This window comes from Scatophagus argus, chromosome 22 (assembly GCF_020382885.2).
Source record: "Scatophagus argus isolate fScaArg1 chromosome 22, fScaArg1.pri, whole genome shotgun sequence".
In the NCBI taxonomy this organism is placed as follows: Eukaryota; Metazoa; Chordata; class Actinopteri; family Scatophagidae; genus Scatophagus; species Scatophagus argus.
Genome location: NC_058514.1, coordinates 18033832 through 18058937, shown reverse-complemented (window position 1 = coordinate 18058937; position 25106 = coordinate 18033832). Strand labels below are relative to the sequence as shown.

At 43.0% G+C, this 25106-nt stretch overlaps 1 protein-coding gene across 3 annotated transcripts; it reads left to right on the top strand.

Annotated features, from left to right (window-relative positions):
• The first annotated feature begins 2550 nt into the window (after positions 1–2550).
• LOC124053424 (zinc finger BED domain-containing protein 4-like) lies at positions 2551–5681 on the top strand. 3 transcript variants are annotated; one of them, XM_046378550.1, is made up of 4 exons: positions 2551–3018; positions 3138–3264; positions 3381–3520; positions 5206–5681. In XM_046378550.1, the coding sequence occupies exons 1-4, from the start codon at positions 2884–2886 to the stop codon at positions 5344–5346; spliced, it is 543 nt and encodes a 180-aa protein (XP_046234506.1). In that variant the 5' UTR covers positions 2551–2883; the 3' UTR covers positions 5347–5681. The 3 variants fall into 3 exon arrangements, 2 of the variants coding, with proteins under 2 accessions (XP_046234506.1, XP_046234507.1); XM_046378551.1 differs by lacking the exon at positions 5206–5681 and adding an exon at positions 3636–4175; XR_006842147.1 differs by lacking the exon at positions 5206–5681 and having other exon boundaries at positions 3138–3251; positions 3381–4175.
• Positions 5682–25106: the final 19425 nt, after the last annotated feature.

Sequence of the window (25106 nt, the reverse complement as noted above, 5' to 3'; positions counted from 1 at the left end):
TACTTGCTACTTTAGGCTACCAAAGCTGTTTTTCCTTTATTTTCAACTTTCAGCTCACTCAGGTGATTGGTAGGGCTATGCTGCTTCGCTGTTGTCCCATTTTTGTCCTTTTCAGCAATCACACATTTCAGTCAATAACCCAACACTGTACTGCAATGCTTAGGTTACTTTTCATGCACCTTAACATTATTATGTATGTGCAATCAAAAAATGGTAAACGGGAAAAGAACAGCAAAAGATATGTGAATGTATTGAAATAATGTTATATGTTAAAAAAAACAATAATAACTGAGTAGAATATTTATAAATGATTGGTTTCACACGTTACACTGAAAACACAGATGGCAATAAATACAGCCTGGCTATTGTATACGTTTTTATCAGTTATCTTAACCATCTATCCCTAAAGGATAGATGGTTAAGATAACAAAATAGATTGTGCAGTACATTTTTACAGCACAATCTCAGCATATGACACAATGACAACACCAGCTGTTAAGGCTCACTAAAGTGAACCATCTACTTTATCAGCACAGCTGAAGTCCAAGGGGGAAAGCTCTTGTTGTCTGCCGTTCAGCCTACTCGTCTTAACTTCAACTGAATAAAACAGACCAAAGTGCAATCAGTCACAAAAAAAGTCACAGAGATGCAGAGACGTGCTATGAGTCAAGTCAAGTCAAGTCAACTTTATTTGTATAGCCCATTTTTACAAGCAGTTTGTCTCAAAGGGCTTAACATAACATCAGCAACATCCTCTGCCCTTCGACCCTCACATCGACTAAGGAAAAACTCCCAGAAAAACCTTTAACAGGAAAAAATGGAAGAAACCTCAGGGTGAGCAACAGAGGAGGGATCCCTCACCCAGGACGGGCAGACGTGCAATGGATGTTGTACAGGCAGGAAAGCAATTTGCAACATGAGAAATGACATTACTAAAAAGATAAGCAAAACAAAATCTCAACTGTTTAGTTTCACTTTTGCTACCACCTCAATATGATTTTAACATTTCACAAGTTATAAGAAAATTATAGTAATGAAAATTATAATGAACTGCTGTAACATTCATGTATTCTTTTTTTATGTGATGTTGAGAATCACTATCATATCATGAGATAGCAGCTTTTCCCCAAGCTGAACTGTGGATACATAAAACAGCATGCGCAGCATGTGCTTTGATCACTGTCAGGTCTTCATCTTCACACAACAGCCATGCTGCACTGTATGAGAAGTTAAACATGATGGCCGATCTTGCATCATGACTATATAATTAATACTTCTTAAACTCTTTAGAACAACACAAAGTTTGCTGTTGCAGTGTTACAGTTGCTAAGCACCATGCAAAAAACAACACAACACAACACACATGCTACTCGTGCAGCCAGTGTGTCCCAGACTCTATTTCCTAATTTCAGTATGCAAATAAATAATATAAAACTGTATGATATAAATTGTCAGTGCTTCTCATCAGGACTCTTGATGAGGTTATCTGGTACCAGCACTTGCAGTTCTGCGATCTCATGGGTGTTCTTTGTCAAAGGCTGGAGTTATAACACATTCTGCTAAATAGTTCACATTTGGGGCATGGAGACTGATAGGGAAACAAATTTTATATGTACACATTTTATCCACTGCAATCAGACAAAGTGTCAGTTGTTCATTTTGCTTTTCTTTATGTGAGAAGAGAATTTTCATATCTGTGGATATTCTCATTTATCCAGGCAATAGCTATTTCAAAGAGATTGAATGAAACACAAAACTAGCCTTGGATGGGAGCCAAAACATCCTTAAAGACATATAACCAAGTTCAGTTGCATTTGATTCAATCTCTCTGAGATAGAATTTTGATACCTCCTCTCATCAATAAACTTTTAATTATTATTATTAAAACTGATTTTACACTAAAGTGAACTTCAGCCTATCAACTTAAAATCAGATTGAAATCTTTTACAATTGTATTTTATCACATATAACAAATACAGTATACAAAAGGTAATCCAGGGTGAGATGCTATGCTGTTAATAGGTATGTGCTATGTGTTAATAGGTTGGGTTTAATTTTATTAAAACAGGTCAAAATGTAATTATTTCACTACATTCAAATCAGGCTAAGAATAAATAGTGTTGTTTCGATATAAAGTTTAGCTTCAGACTTCTACCTATCAGGAAAGCTTTGTGATGGCCACATGCAGTATATGTTTTTAAATAAAACAGACATTTATTTATAGCACTGTTGTTTTGGCCTGTTCTGCCAGCAGGGATGAACTGGAACTTTCTCGGCCTTTCTAAAAACACTCACAAGTTAGTTAACATGTTACAGGACTACTTGTTTAGTTAGCAACACCAAGGTAAAAATACAAGTGTAAAATTTTACTCAACTCTGTAACTATGTTAAAGTTACTCGATGCCCAAGAGCACTTCAACTGTTTTAACATCAGTAAAGCTTCTCTCCTGCGTTGGGTAACGTATTGCGTATTGCGTCACTTCCTGTTCTCGCTCTCATTCACTCATTCACTTGCTAGCGTTTGGTGTTCGGTGGTATTGGTGTACTTAAACGTTCACTAATGTTGAAGTGCTAGCATTAGCCCTGCTACTGGTGACGGTTAGTTAACAACAACAAACACTAGCTCCTTGTTATTAAGTATGGAATAATAATATCCCGCCATATCGAAAAAAAGACTTGTAACCGGAGACAACCTGATCTCACAGAAATATGTGACATACGCACGGATGTCGTTGACTCTGCATTACGTGGTAGTGATGGGACGAACAACACTGGTCGAGTGCACAAGTGTGATCATCATGAAATCATGTGACCGATACAGGGAGTGTGTTGTTTGGATGTGCCGCACCAAATTGTGTTTATAAGGAAACAAACTGTATCGACATGTTGCGTGTTTGTTGGATGAAGATTAAACTGTTTGCTGTGCCTGTTGGATTTTTTGCTTTGCTTCCACTCATGGATTGTTCTAGAAAATTTTCACAAGTCTGGAATAATTTTGATCTTTTGACGCCAAATAAGGTAAATCTTATCCTCCTTTGGGCATTGTTTACTGTTAGTTTTTAATTCAATGTTTCTACTTTTTTCTAGTAAGAGGTTTGATTTGTTTTCAGATAAATTAACTTTTTGTTTTATTGTAGGTGAAGTGTCGGCTCTGCTCAACAGAATTGTCTTACATCAATCAGAGCACGTCATCAATGCTGAGGCATTATAGAGCTCGGCATGGCAATGAAGAGTTGGCAGACACTCCTGCTGTGAGTACCCCAGATATGATGAAAGTCTCACAAACTTTGAATTTTCAAAAATACTTTATTACACACAAAAGGCTTAAAATTACAGTCCTTTAACAAGCTTTAAACAAAATATTTCTTTTTGGCTTGCAGTTCCTAACAAGCAAGCATTGGATGAGGCTGTGATCAACATGATCATCAAAGACTGTCAGCCACTCACCCTTGTAGAAAATGAGGGATTCAGGGCGCTCATGCAGCTTGTTGCATCCTCATATGTTCTACCAAGCAGGAAGGTATGTGTAAGAAATGTATGGTTGAATTAATTAATGAGTACTTTCGATAGATAGATAGACAGACAGACATGTATGTATTCATAAGGTATTACAATATTTGTATGGTTATTTTTAGACCGTCAAGGACTTGGTGAGAAAACAAAAAAAGGACCTTCAGAGCGCGGTTGCTGTTACTTTAACAGCTGACATGTGGACCTCGAGGATGAGATCATATTCAAAGTAAAAGACTAGCAATTGAATAAAGATTAAATTTTATTTCACAGGCTAATGTTGGGTTAACAGCATGCAAGTTTTTCCATCTTTTCATTTTGTTTACCTGCAATGATTTTAGATCTACAGCAGAGATCACTATTGAGTAACCAACACAGCGTCAATACAGTGTCAACACAGTTTGTGTAATGTGTCAATACACTCCTTGAGCCATCATCAAACCATCCCTATTACGTGGTACCGACACGAAATGTGGTAAAATTAAGTGCGGGCACCACGGAAAACTACGTGCGGCAGAAAATAAAGGCATGAATGGAAAGCCTTTCTTCTTCTTGACAAACTGGACTGGTGCAAGAACGTGGACATGGTCTACAGAAAGGGCCAGAGCCGCCTCTACTTTCTGAGGCGGCTGAGGTCCTTCAACATCTGCAGGACGATGCTGAGGATGTTCTATGAGTCGGTGGTGTCCAGTGCCATCACTTATGCTGTTGCCTGCTGGGGCAGCTGCCTGAGGGTGAGGGACACCAACAGACTCAATAGAATCATCAAGAAGGCTAGCCATGTTGTGGGAGAGGAACTGGACTCTCTGACAGTGGTGTCTGAGAGGAGGATGTTGTCCAAAATAAGAACTATACTGGACTTTCCCTCTCACCCTCTCCACAATGTGCTGATCAGCTACAGGAGCTCGTTCAGCAACAGACTCATACTGCCACGATGCACCACAGAGCGACACAGGAAATCATTCCTGCCTGTCGCCATCAAACTGTTGAACTCAGCACTGTGACGGACACACTCACCTATATATACAATGTACATATTGGCTTTTTTACACATGTATATACCTGTATTTTAAATTTTCTTAAAAATTTGAATACAGTTTTTGTAAATACCTGTACTTTGAGATTTTAGTTTTGTTTATCCTATCTTTATTAAGTTTATCCTATTTTTTATACTCTGCACTTTTCTCCTTTCTTGGTCAGGAATACTGCATGTGCAATGTCTGTAAAAACAAGAATTTCCCTCCAGGGATAAATAAAGGAATTCTGATTCTGATTCTTCTTCTTCTTCTTCCTCTTCTTCTCTGGGGGGTTTGGCGTGTTGCAACCAACATGAAAGGTGTATATCACCACCTACTGTATTGGAGTGTGTAACTCAGGATGACTTGTATGGAAAGCCTATACACCCGGCAGTCGCATATGACGTAATGGTCACCTAACCGGCGCCACCAGAGCTAAACAAATCTCCTTTTCCACAGTCTACAACATGATCAGAGTAATTTCGAGTTTTCCCCTTTCAATAATTCTCCTCGTTTTGTGATCAGAGATTAAATGTGCCAAGTTGACTACAGTCATGTCGTTTAAGTGACGTATATTTTCTGCAACAATATATTTCATTGAGCAATTTCACCTAAATAAACATTTCTTTATTTAAATTGACAAATGTCACTAAACAAATCTCCCTTTCCACATCTACAGCTCTCAACATCCATCCATCCTTTTTCCTACTGCTTATCCTCAGGGTCACAAGGGGGGGACTGGAGCCTATCCCAGCCGACAACAGGCAAGAGGCGGGATACACCCTGGTCGAACCTGGAACCTGGAACCCTTTTGCTATGAGGCGACAGTGCTAACCACTGCACCACCATGCTGCCCCAGCTCTCAACAACATTGTGTTGCCTTGAAGGCAGTTTCTTTAAGTTTCACTTTCACTTTCACTTTCCTCCTTAATTTGTTAACAATTTAATTTAGTTTCTGGTTGAATTAAAAAAAGAAGTGAATTTTTATTGTACTGTTTAATATTTAAGATGTAAATGCATCTTAGTGTTTTATTCTGTAGCATGGTGACAGTACATCTTGTTAGGTCATTTCCTGATAGTTTTGGCTGTTTACCTGCTCCTGCTGGAGAAACGTGCTGCGTGCTCCTGGAGCAATCCACTGCAATCCACTGTTAAATATCATAGAGGCAGTGTAAGTTGATTTAGATGACTTTGGATATGTTAAAAAGTATATATTAGAAGTTATCTTGCAAAAAAATTTGATTTAATGAGTTAGTTAAAAACGAGTTTGTTTACACTTATGTTAAGAAACACAGATACTTAATATTTTGTATTGTTTTATTGCGGTGTTCACCAGTTGTCATTGAAGAAGTGTGACAGTAAATGGTCAACCTTACTATGACTCTGTCTTCATTGGCATCGGTTTAACTTGGTGTTTAGTCAGAGTTTCCCCTACACCCTGCACAAGAACACTAAAAACATAATTTAGATTTTCACCCCTTTCAATAATTCTCCTCGTTTTGTGATCAGAGATTAAATGTGCCGAGTTTTTTTTAATATAAGCTTTATTTACATATTAAGGTACACACAAAAACTGATTGATACAAAACAAACATACAAAACAAAAAGCAAAGTAAACGGTTGTTATAATTGGAATTCTGAAGACTATATATTGTATGTATTTCTTTTTTAGTTGATATGTTGTTTAAGTTAGGGTTTGTCAGAGTTTCCGGATGCAGTTCAACATGTAGATCTAGATGGAGAGAGACCTGCAGAAAGATACAGAGAGAGAAAGAAAGAAAGGGAGAGACACAAAACTACAAGGAGAACTGGACACACAGTTAGTGACATAACATAATGAATTATATGTTGATCTGATGAGGGGAGAGAAAGAGAGAGGAAGAAGAGGAGGGGAGGTGGGGGAGCAGAGATGGTGGTATTGGGGAGGTGGGGGAACTGCTCGGTGGATCATGCTTGTGTCCCCCCGCAGCATAGGCATATAGCAGCGTAGCTATGATAGAGATTAAAGATTAACAGTTAGTCAAACCTATTCTACCTGTGGCTGTCTGTCAAGAAGTGACTGTAACTATGCCTACCAGCCCTACACACTTTGTTTGAGGCTAACTATACACTTTACTAAACAGAAAGGTTTTAAGTCTAGTCTTAAAAGTGGAGGTGGTGTCTGCCTGTCAAACCCAGATTGACAACTGGTTCCACAGCAGGGGTGCCTGATAGCTAAAGGCACGTCCTCCCATTCTACTTTTATGAATTCTGGGAACTGCAAGTAAACCTGCACTCTGTGATCTGAGTGTTCTATTGGGAATATATGGGACTATTAGATCCTGTAGGTATGATGGGGCTTGTCCATTTAGGGCCTTATATGTGAGTAGGAGAATTTTAAAGTCTATTCTGAATTTTACTGGAAGCCAGTGAAGTGAAGCTAAGATGGGGGAAATATGATCCCTTTTACTGATTCCTGTCAAAACTCTATCTGCTGCATTCTGGATCAGCTGCAGGCTAATAATAGAGTAATTTGGACATTCTTATAATAGTGAGTTGCAGTAGTCCAGCCTAGAAGTAACAAAAGCATGGACAAGTTTTTCAGCATCACTCTGAGAGAGGATGCTCCTAATCTTAGCAATATTACGGAGGTGAAAGAAGGCGGTCTTAGAGATCTGTTTAATGTGATGGATAAATGACACGTCCTGATCGAAGATAATGCCGAGGTTCCTCGCAGTCGTACTGGAGGCCGAAGTAATGCCGTCCAGAGAGAGAATATTATCAGCTATTCTAGTTCTAAGATGTTTGGGGTCTACAACTATGACATCAGTTTTGTCTGAGTTTAATAATAAGAAATTGGAGGTCATTCAGTCCTTTATGTCCTTAAGACAAGCCTGGAGCCTGGCTAACGGCTCTATTTCTTCAGGCTTTAAGGATAAGTATAGCTGAGTGTCATCAGCATAACAATGAAAGTTTATGCCATGTTTCTGAATAATATTTCCTAGAGAGAGTATGTATAAGGTGAACAGGATCGGCCCAAGCACTGAACGCTGTGGAACACCGAGGTAAACCCTTAAATGTGAAGAGGAAACATCATTAACGTGAACAAAGTGAAATCTATCTGATAAATATGATTTAAACCAGCCTAGTGCTGTCCCTGTGATCCTAGTCTCATGTTCTAATCCGTGTAATAAAATGCTGTGATCTACAGTGTCGAAAGCAGCACTGAGATCCAGTAGAACGAGTATGGAGACAAGCCTGATGTCTGATGCCATGAGGATGCCATGAGGAGGTCATTTGTAACTTTAACCAGTGCTATTTCTGTGCTGTGATGGGCTCTGAAACCAGACTGAAACACTTCAAACAGACTGCTCCTGTGTAGGTGATCAGTTAACTGATTTGCAACCACTCTTTCAAGTATTTTAGACAAAAATGGGAGGCTGGATATCGGCCTGTAGTTTGCTAAGATGTCTGGGTCAAGTGAAGGTTTTTTAAGCAAAGGTCTGATAACAGCAGTCTTAAACGCCTGTGGTACATAAACTGTTGTTAAAAACAAGTTGATCTGATCTAAGAAGGAAACCCCAATCAACAGAAAGACGTCCTTGAGGAGCTTAGTTGGGATGGGGTCTAAGAGACATGTAGTTGGGTTAGATTTGTTAATGCTGGAGGTCAGCTCAGGGAGGTCTATGGGCAGGAACCTATCCAGAGATGGAGTAGGACTAAAAAAGATTTCTGGCAGTATATTGGCTATTTTGGGGAGATCTTTATTGATTTTTTCTCTAATGTTAGTGATTTTATTGGTGAAGAAACTCATGAAGTCTTCACTACTAAGAGCTGCAGGAATACAAGGCTCAACAGAGCTGTGACTCTTTGTCAGCCTTTCTACAGTATTAAAGAGAAAACGTGGGTTGTTCTTGTTTTGCTCTATTAATGATGAATAATATGCTGTTCTGGCTTTATGAAGGGCCTTTTTATATGTCAATAGACATATAAAATATAAATATATAAAATAGATCTTTCCAGGCCCTCTGGGATTCAACTGATTTGGAGTAGTAACACTTCCATCGACCATTCATCTTGATGTTTGTTTCAGTGTTCGTATATTTGAATTATACCAAGGAGCTAGCCTCCTATGATTTTTAACCTTCTTTCTCAGTGGGGCAACCTAAATCTAAAACTGTGTTTTACAATTTATGCAGGAGTAATATTTAAATCAGTACGCTCTGTTGTATTGGTATATGGTGCTGAAGGGAGCTGTGATGGGGTTGTATCCCTAAATCTGTCTACAGTATTCTCAGAGAGGCATCTGGTATAGTAGACCTTTTTGTTGTGTGCTGTAAAGTCTGTTAGAGTTAGCTCAAAAGTTAGAAGGGAATGGTCTGAAAGGAGAGGGTTTTGAGGGACAACTAACAGGTTCTTAGTTTCTGGGCCATAGGTGAGAACCAGATCAAGGGTGTGATTATGACAGTGTGTTGGTTCGTTTACTGTCTGAAGGAAACCTATTGAAGTGAGTTAAAGGCTGACTTAAGACTGTCAGAGTAAACATCCATATGAATGTCAGTCACCCACCTTAATGAATTTATCTGTACTCAGCACTAAACTAGATAAGAAGTCTGAAAACTCAGGAACAGGAACTGAGTAAGCAGCAGTGGGTGGGTGATACACAACAATAAAACTGGCTTTTCTGACTTCCAGTTTTGGTGAGACAGGCTGAGAATGAGACTCTCAAATGAACTATAGATAGATTTAGGTTTGGGGTTAATCTGAAGACTGGAGTGATAGATTGCTGCCACTCCTCCTTCTGGGGCTGTGCCTCGAGGAACATGATAGTTAATATAACCAGACGGAATTGATTCGTTTAAACTAACATACTCTTCATCCCGTAACCAAGTCTCAGTGAGACAGAAGATATCAGACTGATGATCAATTATTAGATCATTGACTAGGAGGGATTTAGAGTGGAGGGATCGTATATTTAATAATCCACATCTGACTATCCTATTTTTTGGTTCTAAGTAAGTGCTTGTGTACTTATTTGTCAAAACCAACCACAGTGAAAGCTAACACAAAGTACGTTGATTGAAGTAAATCCACAACACCGAGCACCAAACGCAGGCAAGTGTATGAGTAGGAGAGAGCAGAGCAGAAACAGGAAATGACGTAATAAGCAATATGTTACCCAACCGTCAGCGTGCTGTAAGAAACCAGTGCTCCACAAGGCACAAGCAAGGCTCGTTGTTTCTCCAGTTCAGAAACTAGTTGGCTCGTTGACAAGTGTCTGGTGAGTATTTGACGAAACCAGGTGTGTTACTAGCATCCAAGCTCACGGCCACCATCTTAGCAAGTTTGCCAGCTACAGTAGCGGCCACGCCGCAAGTGACTGGGCAGCTCGGTGTAATACTCGCCTTAGATTTAGAGCCACTCATTTCACCACCGAGTTGAAGCCGTAAATGTAATCTGTCACTTATTCGAGACAGTCGTAGTGTTTACAGAAATATATTAGCTAATATATCAGCTCAGCCAGGAGACCTCTTCCAAGCAACTTTCAGTCATCTGTGCCTTCTTTTTTGACTGATTTTGAGTTCCAGAAAGTGTTTTTTTTTTGTTATTCCAAAAATAAAACATATTTTCTAAGAACTTATGTAATCCTGAGCCTGTTTGGCAAGGTTACTTGGAACAAAGCAGAATGCAGTTTTGTTTTCCCTGGAACAATTTTCCTTTGATTTTTAATTAATTATTCAGAACAAAACTGCAACTTCTTTTTGCAGTTTTCACTGTGCACTGCAATTTATTTCGAATATTGCCACGAAATCAGGCATTTTGGGCTGCAACAATCACAAAAAAAAGCATGCGAAATCCTGAAGGGACTGATTTAAATAAATGATGTTGGCTGGACTACCCAGGTTTTGCCAGATATCATCACAAGAAACACTAGTTATTATCATAACAGAAAACATATCTCTTTATTCAGAAAATGCTTCTAAACCATATTCACTTTAAAGCCAATTTCCTATTAAGCCAACAAAGAAGAGATGATTCAGAAGGAACAAAAGGAAAGGAAAGGAAAGGAAAGTGACATATCTTGTCATTGGAGGGAACTCACTCCAACGAAATTTGTTCTCTGCATTTAACCCACCCAAGTGACGTGCACACACACACAGCAAACCCGGGGCAGTGGGCGACCATGTGCAGCGCCCGGGGAGCAGTGGGGGTTAGGTACCTTGCTCAAGGGTACCTCAGCCATGGACACCGGGACGGGGAATCGAACCAGCGATCCACCGGTTACGGGTCCAACACCCTAACCGCTGATCCACGACTGCCCCCATACAACAACAACCTGATACAACAAATGTTTTATTACCTACCTGTTGTTCACTGTCACTTTTTTTTCCATCGATGTAAACATCTGGACCTCTGAAGCCTGCTCTCTCCCCCTCCTTCCTCGCCTGCGTGACTAATGGACACAGTTTGTTCCCAGCGACCTTTGACTTCTTGGGTCAGGCCTTCCGTTATTCTGATCTTTCTTTCTTTGAGCAGGGCAGATGTTTTTGCATCTTTCTAGATCTTGTCTTTGTGAGACCGCGACAGGAACATCACAACGATACGGCGGCTGGACCTCATCTCCCCAGAGATGTCGTTGTCGTTGAGCGATGTCCACAGAGAGGTTCAGTTGGTCGGCAATGCCGGGGAGACCTGTCTGAAAAGATCGATGATTATCCTCTTGATGTCTTCTCCTGGTCGTTCAGGGATCCCAGCCACTTGGAGATTCCATCTTCTCTTGTAGGTGTCCAATCCGCAGAAAATGCGTGACTCTGATTGTGACAATTTGCACGGGAACAATGCATGTTCAGTGTTAATCTGTCATCATTTTCTAAATCTCTAATGGTGATGTATTAAATAATACCTGCTGTTCTGGCCCTCATGTGTGGGTGGCGGTGAGCACCGTGTGGTGCTTCCGAGAGACAGGAAGCACTGTGGTGCGCCACCTGGTCTCAGAGCTGGAGGTGCGCCAAAGGGGCAACATGGTCTCATTGCCTCATTCCTTTTAACTTTTCTTTTACCTGTCCTACAGGTGAGTGGATGATGTGACAGTATTGGAAAATGTCAGGTAGCATGTCTGTGGAATCAGTAATCTGTTTTTGTTTGAACCAAAAGTTTAAATACGACTGGAAAGTCTGTTTGTTTAGCGTGAGAATTCGCATGTTACAGCTAACACAGCTAGCGTTAGAACTCGGTGACTCTGGCATTGGACACATCATGCTGCGCTGGGCACCCAGTTTTCCCCATGAATGTGTTTATGTTTAATATTGTGTATTGTTGGCCGTCATGTGAATGGTATGCTTGCGCTGACACACACGTGTGTGCACGCATACATTCAGTTACGCATACATATCCTTTTGCACTCATCTAGAGATGTTTATGGTTGTTAGGTTGCTCTTACTGTCAATTGTCTTTTTTTTGTGATATTCATAATTATGTTGTGTGCTGATATGAATTGGTGAATGCTGGGTCAGGAAGAAAACACAAATGATGTAATTGCGAGCCATGTTAATAAAAGCTTAGAGCTTAAGCTGTGCCGAAGGGGCAACATGGTCTCATCACCTCATTCCTTTTAACTTAACATCTTAAATTATGCTCCCACGCCCCTGCCACCAGGGGGGGGTGTGGGGGTGCAACGCTGGCAAGACAGCCTTAGATTGTATTTGATTGGGATTGAGGATAACAAGCATAACCCCAGGTTTCTGTTCAGCACTGTAGCCAGGCTGACAAAGAGCCATAGTGCTATCGAGCCTTGTATCCTTGCTACCCTCAGCAGCAATGACTTTATGACCTTTTTTAATGACAAAATTTTAAACATTAGAGACAAAATTCAACATCTACTGACTGACTTCAGCTGGTACTAATCTATATGTGGCAGGTGGAGTGTTGCTCCACCTCCACTTCCAATTGTCCCACCTGACTCTGATTGCGCAGGGGGCGTTACCTGTTAATTGGCGCTCACACCGGCGCACACATATTGTTGTTCGGCGTTCGCGGCCGGAGGTTCTCATCTGGTACTGAGGCGGTCGGCACCAAATGGTGATCCACACGCGGTGTCTGCTGTGTTGTGTGTGGTCCCCCCTGAGGATCGTTTGGTGGTGTGCGCTTTCTGCCCTCGCCGTCGGACGTGCCTGCATAGTGCGCAGGGTGTGCGTGAGTCTTCTTCACCCGGCACTGAGGCCATAGTTAGCGCCTTTCCTTCTCCTCTGGCACTCCGCGGTGGTTGCATGCTCCGCCAGCGACATGGTCCACCAGCTGAGCATTCTGTAAGACGGCGACTCGCCGTCTCCAGCCCCGGTGCAGTCGCTCCGTCTCTACTCCGTCTCTACACCGTCTCCGGGGACTGGTCGATGCCGTGATGTGATGCAGTTTCGGGTCCCTCACTCCACTACCACTCCCGTTCTGATTGATTTTGTTTTTTTTTATTTAGTTCATCGTTCTCCCCTTATGTTGGATTTGTTGATTGCAAATTGTTTCCACAATGGTTGTTTATTTAGTTGGGGGGGGGTTAAGCCTGTGTTATTCTCTGTTTGTTCTTTTTTGGTTTGTTTGTTTGTATATTTGTTTATTTTGTTCTAATTAATGATTTAGTTGGTCAATGGGGTTCTTCTTATTTTGTGGTCTGGTTTGGGTGTGTGAGTGTTGTGTGCGTGTGTGTGTGTTATGTTTTAATAATGGCCTTTTGTATTTTTCTGTCCGCCTGAGTGTCCCCTCTTTCTCATATGCGGTGTTATAATTTGGTTTGTTTCTTTTTCAGGGCAGGAGCGGAGCGGCAGACGTCCCTGGTGGTGGTTTTCTCTTCACTCCTTATCTTCTGGCGTGGCACGTGGTGATTTGGTTTGTAGTGGGTTTTCTTTTGGTTTGGTCCCCCTTTTCCCTTTGCCTTCATCTGTCTGCAAAACCGGCACTAGCCCTGTCCCTGTCGTTTTGCTTGTATTTTGTTGCCGCATTCAGCTTTGGTTATTATTTTGACACTCAGGCTACGAAGGGTACAGTTTTGTATGATTTTATACATTGTTGTTATTATCAAATAAATATTGTTTTTTTTCATTTGGATGTCCATCGTATGTCCTTCCAGTGTGACAAACCTGTGTGACCTTATTGTAATAGACGTACTGACTGAAGTTTGCTTCCTGGGGTGCAATTCCCCAGGTGGCGTTGTCGGGCAACTTTCCTCCTGCCTCCCCATTTGGCCACAACTTGGCGTTGTTGGCAGGATTCACTGTTAAAGGACAAAGACGTGACTTCCAATTTTTCTTTTTTTTCTCTGTGTATTATTTTGGGTTTTTCGTTTTGTTCTTTTTGATTATTGTATAGTGTTAGGTTTTGTGGTGGTGTGTGGAGGCGGCAGTGGAGACGGAGTGGTAGCATTTGGTTGTTTTCCTTGCCAGTTGGTGGCGTCAGATTTCCATTTGGAAGGTGGTGGGGTGTTGTTTCTGTGGTTCACTATGGAGGAGGAACTGCAGCAGCTCAGAGAGCTGGTGGCACAACTTAGAGCCGATAATGAGCGGTTGTCTGGAGTGAGGGATGTTTCCCAGGCCAGCTCTAGCCAAGCTGATCCCATGTCTATCACTTCAGGTGACATTCCTTCTGCTGCAGGTGCTAGTGCCACGGTCACTGAACAGCTGATTGTCATACCAAGAGACCGCAGGTGTCCTGTGTTTAACGGCAGAACCGGTATCTGTCTAGTCGAGTGGAAAGAAGAAGTACAGGCATGTATGCGGGCCCGTCATCTGTCCCTTCGTGACCAGGCTTTCTTCATTTTTGACCATCTGGAAGGGGAAGCTAGAGAGATCAAATATCGTTCTCGGGTGGAGAGAGAGGACCCAGCCCAGATTTTGGCTATTTTGACTGAGCTTTATGGCTGTGTTCAGTCATATGTCACCCTGCAGCAGTCTTTCTTTTCCAGGAAGCAGCAGGAAGGGGAGACATTGTTAGAGTTCTCTCTGGCGTTGATGGCCCTTATGTAGCGTGTCAAGCAGTCGGCCCCTGATGGCCTACCTAACGCGGAAATACTTCTTCGCGATCAGTTTGTGGAGCATGTGTTGGATGGCGCCCTTCGTAGAGAATTGAAGCAGTTGGTTCGCCCGCACCCTTCCGTGTCTCTGCTTGAAGTACGTGGTGAAGCCATGAGATGGGAGAGGGAAGGGTCCCCAAGGGGTGTTAGGGGACGTAGTCACTCTCTTCCCTCAACCTATGGCCTACAGTATGTAGTACAAGGTGGTTCGCGCCCCACCCCTCTTGTCTCACCTCATGAGTCAGAATTGGATGAGGTGAAGGCACTGTTAAAGCGTCAGCAGGAACATCTCGATATGCTCACCCAGACTATGGCTTCTTTGCAGGCTCGTCCTTTTCCCTCTCGGCCTCCTCGCACGGGGCTTTTGATTTGCCGAAGGTGTCAACAGCCAGGCCATTATGCCAGCGAATGTGACGAGGAGCGAGTTCCTTCCCGTCCCCGTGCTGGCTCTGCCACTGGTCGGTCTTCTCATGTGGCTGGGTCTTCCTGCTCCACACTCCAGCCGGAAAACTGAAGCCCGCTGAGCTGCAGAGCCAAAGCTCAGATGGGGGGGTTGGAGGCTCACAACAAGACCTTATTGATCGATTAATGGCGCACTGTCCACATATTGATGTTGTGATGGGTGGGGTTACCGTCCCATGCTTGTTAGACAGTGGGTCCATGGTGTCTACGATCATTGAGAGTTTCTTTGTAAAACATTATGCGCCATGGGGCCAAGAGCACCTTCGATCTTGTAATTGGCTGCAGCTGCGGGCAGCCAATGGTCTCGGTATTCCATATATTGGTTATTTGAATACCAAGACCCGTATTGAGGAAAGCCTTGATGCCCTTGCAGGAGCGTGCTGGTTCACCACACTGGATTTAGCGAGCGGGTATAATCAGGTCCCGGTCACAGAGCAGGACAAACCCAAGACAGCCTTTTGCACACCTTTCGGCCTCTTTGAGTGGAATCGTATGCCCTTTGGTTTATGCAATGCCCCAAGTACGTTCCAGAGGCTGATGCAAAGGATGTTTGGGGATCAACAGGGCCAGTCGCTGCTTTTGTATCTTGATGACATTGTTGTATTCTCGTCCTCTGTTTCTCAGCACCTGCAGCGACTGGAGGTGGTTCTCAGTCGGTTACAGCGGGAAGGCCTGAAGGTCAAACTTGGAAAATGCGCCTTCTTTCAGAAGGAGGTTTGTTATCTGGGCCATATTATCTCTAGTCAAGGGGTTGCTACTGACCCTGCCAAGATTGAGGCAGTGGCAAAATGGCAGCGCCCTGCCATGTGTCAGAGCTGCGCTCCTCCTTGGGGTTTGCCAGCTATTACAGACGGTTTGTTAAGGGTTTTGCTAAGATGGCAGGCCTCCTGCATAAACTGGTGGCAGACCTTGCTCCCGGTCCAGGAGAGGCTCAGGGCGGGACCTTAGTTCTGCATGGACACCCCAGTGTGAGCAAAGCTTTGAGGCCTTAAAGGCTAAGTTGGTTTCGGCACCGGTGTTGGCCTATGCAGATTTTTCACGCCCGTTTATCTTGGAGATTGATGCCAGTCACAGCAGTCTGGGGGCCGTCCTTTTGCAGGAGACAGATAATGGGCCAGTAGTGTATGCCAGCAGGGGTCTTTGACCCACGGAGCGCAACATGGACAACTATAGTTCGTTGAAGCTAGAGTTTCTGGCACTTAAGTGGGCAATGGGAGAAAAGTTCCGGGAGTATTTGTTGGGGCACAAATGTGTGGTTTTCACAGATAACAACCCATTGAGCTACCTTAATTCAGCCAAGTTGGGGGCCACTGAACAGCGGTGGGCATCTCAACTAGCTGTGTTTGATTTTGAGATCAAGTATCGCTCTGGCCGTGTCAACAGGAATGCTGATGCTCTCTCCCGGCAGTATTTGTCAGGGGCCAGCCTGGCTGAGCAGGCGCTACCTGGCACTTCAGTCCCACTGCCCCTCCAGCAAGCTTCGAGCTCAGCTCTGGGGGTGCCTGCGGTTCAGTTGATTATGTCTGCCTTCCGGGGTCAGTCTCCATCAGACCTTAAGGAAGAGACTCTGACCCAGCTGCACCAAGACCATGGTCACCAAGGTATCGAGCGCACCACTGAGTTGGTGCGGCAGCGATGTTACTGGCCAGGGATGTCCACTGACATCAAGCAGTGGGTTCAGGGGTGCGACCGTTGCCAGGTGGCCAAGGCTTCGGGGTCAGTGCCCCATAGTTTATGGGCCACATACTGGCGTTTCAGCCAAATGAGATTGTCGCTATTGACTTTACATTGTTGGAACCCTCACGGAACGGGTTGGAGAATGTTCTGGTAATGACTGACGTGTTTAGCAAATACACGGTGGCGGTCCCCACTCGGGATCAACAGGCAGCAACAGTGGCTCGGATCTTGCTGAACGAATGGTTCTTCAAGTTTGGTATTCCAAGTTGTATCCGTTCAGATCAAGGTTGAAGCTTCGAGAGCACCTTGATTCAACAGCTTTGTTGCCTGTACGAGGTAACCAAATTGAGAACCACTCTTTACCATCCGACTGGCAATGGGCAGTGTGAGCGATTCAATAGAACTCTTCATGACCTATTGCGGACCTTGCCAGCTTCCCGGAATAATGATTGGGTGTCTTGTCTCCCGCAGGTGTTGTTTTGTTACAACACCACGCCACATCAAAGTACAGGAGAGTCTGCCTACTTTTTCATGTTTGGTCGAGAGCCTAGGCTCCCCGTGGATTTGCTTTTGGGCTGGGTCCAGGATCCCGAGCCCGGGGAAGTCCAGGATTGGGTGGCTGAGCATCAGGCGAAGCTCAAGGTGGCCTTTGAGAATGCTAGGGAGAGATTGTTGGCGGCTGCAGGTTGACGGAAGGAGCGGCACGATCAGCATGTTCGGGCAAACCCTCTGCAGGTAGGCCAGCTGGTCTACCTCAGAGATTTTGGTGTTAGGGTTGTAAGAGTAATAATTTTTTGTTTATCCACAGTTGTGGTTACTGGTGCACTGGCACAGGGGTCCCGGCCTGGCCGTCTCCACATTCATCCATTGTGTCTGCTCTGGCTGGTTACCATTCCTGATGGTGCTGTCCCTAAAGAGATGGGCCCACAGTGAACCCTAGTGGTGAGTATAAGTATCAGAGCCAGGTTTGGTTCCCACCTAAAGTGCTAAAAGATGGCAAAACATAGAATAAGATAAATCACACAGTAAATAAGTGCTATTCATGTTAGTGCACACATAGAATATAAAGGTAAGTGCTATGTTAAAAACAAGATCATATATCACAATAAAATAAATAAAACCATGCAATAAAAATAAGAACTTGGGTGGGGACCATAAAGTGCTTAGCTCGTATTGGTATAAACTGTACAAGGGTTAAAATAATAATAAGAATACAAGTTATTATACCATAAAACCAAGGGCGAGGGGACAGTAGCCATGTTAGTAACAGCCGTACACAAATAAGGTGCAAGTTTACATTGTTTTGGTTTCAGCAGGTAACACAGACAATAAATCAACACAACACAGTCCCTTTTTGTTAAGAATACTTTTTAATTTTTATTGATATTGTTCTCTCAGGTGGTGTGAATGATGATGCCCGCCGCCTCCCACCTCCCATTACCTAACATTGAGGCTTAAGGGGGCCCTGGTTTTTAGCCAATCAATCCACCATCCCTCCCTCCATCTCCGCTGGCCCCCCGTCCATGTGGTACAGGTCTCAAGACCCATTACGGTCAGTTGTTGGGTCGGGTGGGAACGAAAGTGAATCACCAGCGGAGTCTGTAGTTTACCCTGCCTGATGTTATAAAGGTGCTGCTTAATTCTCTCCTGGATGCTGTTGACTGTTTCACCTATGTATAACAGGTTACACTGTTGACACTGAATGCAATAAACTGCATTCCTATCCTGGGGAGAGAAGTGATTGTTTACTGAAATGCCCCTCCCACTGTGTGGGTTAAATAAAAATTTCCTATGTGTAAATGTCCAATTTAGATGTTTTTTATTTTGTGTAATTGTATTCCTGTGAAAGGAAGCTTGAACTAACATATCCTTAAGGTTTTTATTTTTCCTAAATGCCGAAATTATTTTATGATGTTGAAGAATTGGATGATTTTCCATGGTAGTCTGAAAATTATTTTTTAGGATGTTTTGTAGTCCGGTATATTGTTTTGAAAAGGTGGTGATCAGAGGGATGATTACGTCATCCATGCCAATTAAGCAGTCTCCATTCTGCCGCTGATTTTGCGGATTATCTGCACCTGTTGGAGGACAAAGATCTTTCAGCGTGGAGCTCTTGATGGTGTGGAGGAAGCGCCTGGAATATCCCCTACGTCTGAGGTTGGTGAATAAAATTGAAGTAGCATTATCAAAGTCGGTCTTACGTGAAGATATGCGGTAAAATCTAATGATTTGTGACTTAATTATGCCTTTGAACGTATGTTTTGGGTGATAGCTAGTTTTGTGGAGGAGGGCATGGGTGTCAGTTGGCTTAAAGTAGACCCTGGTGAGTAGTTTCTTATTGTTATTGTCAATTGTCTCAAAAAAAACGGTTGTGTCTAGAAAATTAATTTCTTCGACACCCAGAGTGTGTTTTTATAGATGAATGATGATTATTTAATATGTTAACAAATTCAAGAAATTTGTCCTCACCATGCACCCATGCTCCAATATTATCATCCAAAAAACGGAAGTAAAACAGCGGCTGTAAGGGACATTTCAGCAGCGCACCTCTCTCCCATTCGCTCATATAGAGGTTAGCATATGATGGAGCATACCTGTGTCCCATAGCAGTGCCATGGATTTGTAAGTAATGTTGTTTATCAAATAAAAAATCATTGCATGTTAAGCAGATTTCCAATAATTGTAGGATTTCATCATCAGGTCTGTCTTTGTCCGGGTATTTATTGAAGATCGTCCGTATTGTCTGCAATCCTACTCTGGTGTCGATATTTGTGTACAGACTATCTATGTCTATTGTAAAGAGGATTGCGTTTGTTGGCAGGCTCAGAGGACGAATTTTTTCTATAAAGTCGTAAGTATCTTTGAGGTAACTAGGATGTTTGGTGGAGAGCAGACCTAAAAAAGAATCGATGTATTGTGACAGGTTATATGTCATATAATTGCAGTCAGACACAATGGGTCTGCCAGGCGGTACAACGTGCGGGACCGTCCCGGTGAGTGGTTCTTTATGTATTTTAGGTAATAGATAAAAGCGGCGTTCCCGGGGGTTATCTGGCCCAAATAGGAAGCCCCTTTGTTTAGCTGAAATAAATTTTTTATGGTACAAGTTTTGGATAATTAGGCGGATTTTGACTTGTGTTGGCTGTTGGAGGCCCGCTCTAATTGGCTTATAATATTTTGTATTATTTAATTGCCTATTGGCCTCCAATGCATATTGTTGTTTATCCATTATCACTATTTTCGATCCTTTATCAGCTGGTTTAATTACAATATTTGGGTTATTTTGGAGAGTTCTGATTATTTCCCGTTCCATATAATTGACTGAGTTATTGTCATTTGTAGTACGCACCGGGATATATGAGTTTAAAGCACGCACATCCCGACGGATTAGTTTCTTGATACGATCGTCCAGATGTTCTCAATTGGAGGTGAGTGTAAAGGGTTTTTCTTCGATTTTTGATTTTGAAAATAATCAAGTAATTGAATTTTCCTATGATATTGATAAAGGTCTCTGCGGAGTTCGTCTACATCAAATGAAGATGGAGCCGGAATGTACGTAAGGCCTTTTTCCAATACGTTAATTTGGGCGTGGGTGGGTCGGAACAGTGGATAAATTTAAAATGTTTAATTCTGAACCCCAGGTGAGATCTGGGCTCCGGGGGACAGAGTTGCTGGCAGCCATATTGGCAATTCGATTCAGCGTGAGTGGTTGCGGGTCCGCTCTGTTTGCTGCGTCACCAGGGGAGGGGGATGAGGAGAGAAGCGGCGTCCCGGCAGAGAAAAAAAGATTATTTCCTCCACCGGATACCTGTATCGGGTGTGATAAATTTAAAAATTTAGTTTCAGTTCCGAGCACCAATGTCTGAATATATTTCCGGCTGTCACTACTGTCCAGTGGATGTTGTCCGAAGCTGTAGTAAATTGGCTGTCTGGAATTGGACAGGTGAGGTGGTGAAGGGAGGTGAGTGGAAATACAGACATTAATGGCCGCCAAATTATCTCTCTGTTCCTGTGGAAGGAGGGATGAGTAAAAAATGCATGGAAAAAAAATACTAGCATTGGGAAATGTGATTTGGGCTCTTTTGTACAAAAGCACAACCACCTTCACGTGAGGGTGAGGAGCAGTCTTCTCCAGGAGCTTCCAAAGATGGTAAGTTGATGCTTCCGGGTAACTGTCTATCTGTATTTGATTGCTGTTAAAAGCTGGAATGCAGTTCAAGTTGGAATCACCGATGAACCAGACAGGTCTTGTGCCATGAAGGTTCCAGTCCATTATTTTAAGTCCAGGTCTAGCTTTATGATGTTTTGGTGAGGTTTTTTGTTCCAAATATTGATTCACCTGACCTATATTTCTGTCTCCCTCTGGATTTCTGTGTATCAGCACCGAGTGGCTTTGTGGACCCCGCTCGCCGGAGGTGAGCGTATTCTTTAGAGTGGGGGGATCAGAGAGAATATTTCTGTTGGGGTCGTCAGCATTGTTTTGCTTGTCACACCCACATCTCATCATTTGTTTCTCCACATGCTCTATTTGAATAGGTGTAGTCGCCACACTCTCCAGCTGGGGGTCCAGGTCTGGTCCCGTTATTACTGGGATTTCTGTGGGAGGAGCAGGTGAGGCAGTAGTTAGTGTTAAAATGCATAAATCTTCCTGTAAGATGGCTACATTAGATATAGACCCAAAATAGACATTTTCGCTGATGGGTGATTTCCAGACTGACTATCTAGTTTCTGTTTGGAACGAGCATTAATGTATACTCTTCTGTTTCTGTTGCTGCTTATCTTCCAAGGTTTCCCTGGTGTTCGGGGCCTGGCAATCTTCCCCCCCTGAGCTTGATTGGTTCAGAGTCATAGATGTTTCAACTGAAGATGCTTTCCCCTCCCGCGCTCTTCCCTGACACGATGGAGGGGAAATGGAACGACGTGGAAGGGGAGGAGAGGGAAGAGCAGATGTATGGGAGGAAGGGGAGATGTGAATATTATTCAGAAACATGGCATAAACTTTCATTACCTTATTGTAATAGACGTACTGACTGAAGTTTACTTCCTGGGGTGCAATTCCCCAGGTGGCGTTGTCGGGCAACTTTCCTCCTGCCTCCCCATTTGGCCACATATAGACCAATATCTAACCTACCATTTCTCTCCAAGATCCTTGAGAGGACAGTTGCTACGTGACTTTCTTCATAGTAATAGCTTATTTGAGGATTTTCAGTCTGGCTTTAGAGCTCATCATAGCACAGAGACGACAAACATTAGTCAAAGTCACAAATGATCTGTTGGCATCAGACGAGAGACTTAACTCTGTCCTTGTACAGTTAGACCTTAGAGCTGATTTGACACCATTGACCATTCTATCTTATTACACAGATTGGAACACCTAACTGGCATTAAGAGTTCCCCAAGGTTCTGTGCCCGGGCCAATACTATTGTAAGAGTTAGAATTTCAGTTTATTTTTCATTTATGTTTATGTGCAGGACTAATTTAATATAATTCATTATTTACATATTTGTTTATTTGTATTTGATTTGTAAGTACAGTTTATCAGATGTTGAATCTGCTGATTTTAATTTAAGTTTGTCTTACTTGGGTCCTGCTGGTTCTCGATTTGTTTGTTTCAGGCATGTGACAAATATTTTAAGGAAGTTGAGGTTTTGTGTGGAAAAGAGTTTCCGTTGATGTTAACACCTGTAAAACTCTAGTAAGTAGTAGTATAAGTAGTATAAAGTTATCCGTCTCTGTCTGCTGTCTCATATCCGTCTCTGTCTGCTGTCTCATATTTTTAAAGAGAGAAGCTGCAACCACCAACGAACCCGCACGTTACACTATTCACCCTACCACCGATGCTCCCCATCAGTGATATTAGGAAACACTCCATACATTTTCATTGTTATGCAGATGACACACAATTGTCAATGAAACCAGATGAAATAAATCAGCTAGCCAAACTTCAGACATCAAAAAAAAAAAACCCATAAAAACCTGGATGACTTGCAATTTTCTACTTCTAAATTCGGACAAAACTGAAGTTTATCAAGTGAAGTTCTGGGCCCTAAACACCTTAGAAACAAATTATCCAATGATACAGCAACACTAGATGGCTTTGCCTTGGCCTCAAGCTCCACTGTAAGGAGTTATTTTTTATCAGGACATATCCTTTAACTCACACATAACACTCATTTCAAAGACTGCATTCTTTCACATCTGCAATATTGCAAAAATTAGACACATTCTGAGTCAGAAAGATGTGTCTCAATCCCAAAACCACTCTATCAAGAGGTCAAGCAATATGTCGAGGAGTTACTTGCCAGAGGTTGGATTGTAAAATCAAAGTCACCCTTTGCAGCACCTGTTGTCTGTGTTCAGAAACGGGATGGAACCTTCAGACTGTGCATCAATTACAGACTGTTAAATCAGAAGACCGTACCTGACCGCCACCCACTGCCTAACATTCAGGATCTCTTTGACACGCTGGGCAGTCACAGCTGGTTCAGCATCCTCGACCAAGGCAAGGCCTAGCACCAAGGCTACATGGCTGAAGGCTCCCGCCACATGACAGCATTCATAACCCCATGGGGGCTGTATGAGTTTGTACGGATCCCCTTTGGTCTATGTAATGCACCAGCTGCTTTTCAGCGCAGCATGGAATAGATGCTTGTGTGGCAGTACAAGGGAGGGCAACAATTTATTGTAGCAATTTATACTCATGAAACCCGGAAGGAAAACCGACAATGCCACCCGGGGAATTTCACCACGGGAAGTTTAGGAAAACAACATTGTAATTGTAAGGCACACAGGTAAGCATTACAAAGAAGGGCAAGAGACATGGTTCAACGTAGCAACGTAGTTTATGTCACTGTGGTGTCATGAGGCAAAAGTCAGGTTATAAAAGCATAAGACCCAGAAATAAAAAGACTACTCCCGTGACTGAGGCTTACCAACGGTGAGGGGAATATGGAGTGAAGGAATCCAAGAGAGGGAGAACACAATTAAACAACCCAATAATTACCACCACTAAGCCATGAAAAGATATATAAGCACAACAATAAAAAAAATGAAAACAGCCCAGGATGGGTGTTTAGCAAGGATTGTAGGACAAAAGTCACTAAATCAATACACCCCAGCAACTTAAAAAAAAGGAAAAACCTCTGGCCAGAGTTATTAAATTCACAATTTAACAAAGTTGTTTAATTAACGCAAGACATGAAATAGTACATAACCATCCATCCATTTTCTATACCGCTTATCCGTCAGGGTCACGGGGGAGCTGGAGCCTATCCCAGCTGACTACGGGTGAGAGGCGGGATACACCCTGGACTGGTCGCCAGTCAATCGCAGGGCCAACACACAAAGACAGACAACCACACACTCTCACACTCACACCTAGGGGCAATTTAGAGTAGCCAATTAACCTAATGTGCATGTTTTTGGTATTGTGGGAGGAAGCCGGAGTACCCGGAGAAAACCCACGCAGGCACAGGGAGAACATGCAAACTCCACATAGAAGGGCCCAGACCGGGATTTGAACCTGGAACCCTCAGTGCTAACCACTGCACCACCATGCCGCCCCTAGTACATAACCAATTCATAAAAAGAATCCAATACATCCAAAACATAATTACCGGATCCCCATGCTACACACACAGGCACACACACACACACACACAATCCGAACTGAGCCACCACCGCTGAAACCGGCCGCTAAGGCACGAAGCCGACGACCGTAGCCCGAACAATAACGTAAAGAAAACAGTCTCAGTAGCGGCGAAGCAGAGACGACAAGCAGAGCGGAAAGCAACAAGCTAGAAGACCGCAGGCACAGCGGCTAGAATTCATGCAGCACGGCAACAAATCAGTCACATACAAAGCAGCCACCAAGAGTAAGCGAAGCCATGGGCGGAGTTACGGGGGACCAGGGGTGGCCCTGGCCACCCCTGACCCCCCGATTTGTTTCCCGGTGGGACCCATTTTGCTGTAACACCCACAAGCTGTTTTCTCAACCTCTCTGAAACGAACGTGCCTCGTGTAGCAGCAACTGGTGGAGGAGTCAGTCGAAGTCATGTCCAAGTCCGACAACACAACCTACCCATGAACCAGGGCCGTGAGATTTGGAGGTAAGTTATTTCTCCATGTTTTTGGACATGAAATTTTCTCATTTTGCTAACTGTGGCTTTCACAAAGTCCTTTCACAACTAACTCAGTCAAAAACATCTAGCTAGTAGATTAGGGTAGGTAAAGGCTCACAAATTAATTGTAGTCTACTGTGCATAACGTTACAACCATTTTTGATTGATCCATTGTTGTATTTCTGCTAACAATCGTCGGTAACGTTAGCTTGCACATAAGTTACTAGCGATAGCATCTCGAGTTTGACCGTTCTCCCTGTTTTGAATGAATGTATCCAGCCCAA

Bases quoted from the DNA above. Each gene is read 5' to 3' on its own strand.
- LOC124053424 (XM_046378550.1), top strand. From the start codon at position 2,884: ATGTTGCGTGTTTGTTGGATGAAGATTAAACTGTTTGCTGTGCCTGTT. The intron at 3,265-3,380 runs ATATGATGAAAG...TTTGGCTTGCAG, and splicing joins TCCTGCTGTGAGTACCCCAG to TTCCTAACAAGCAAGCATTG. The intron at 3,521-5,205 runs GTATGTGTAAGA...CCACATCTACAG, and splicing joins ATGTTCTACCAAGCAGGAAG to CTCTCAACATCCATCCATCC.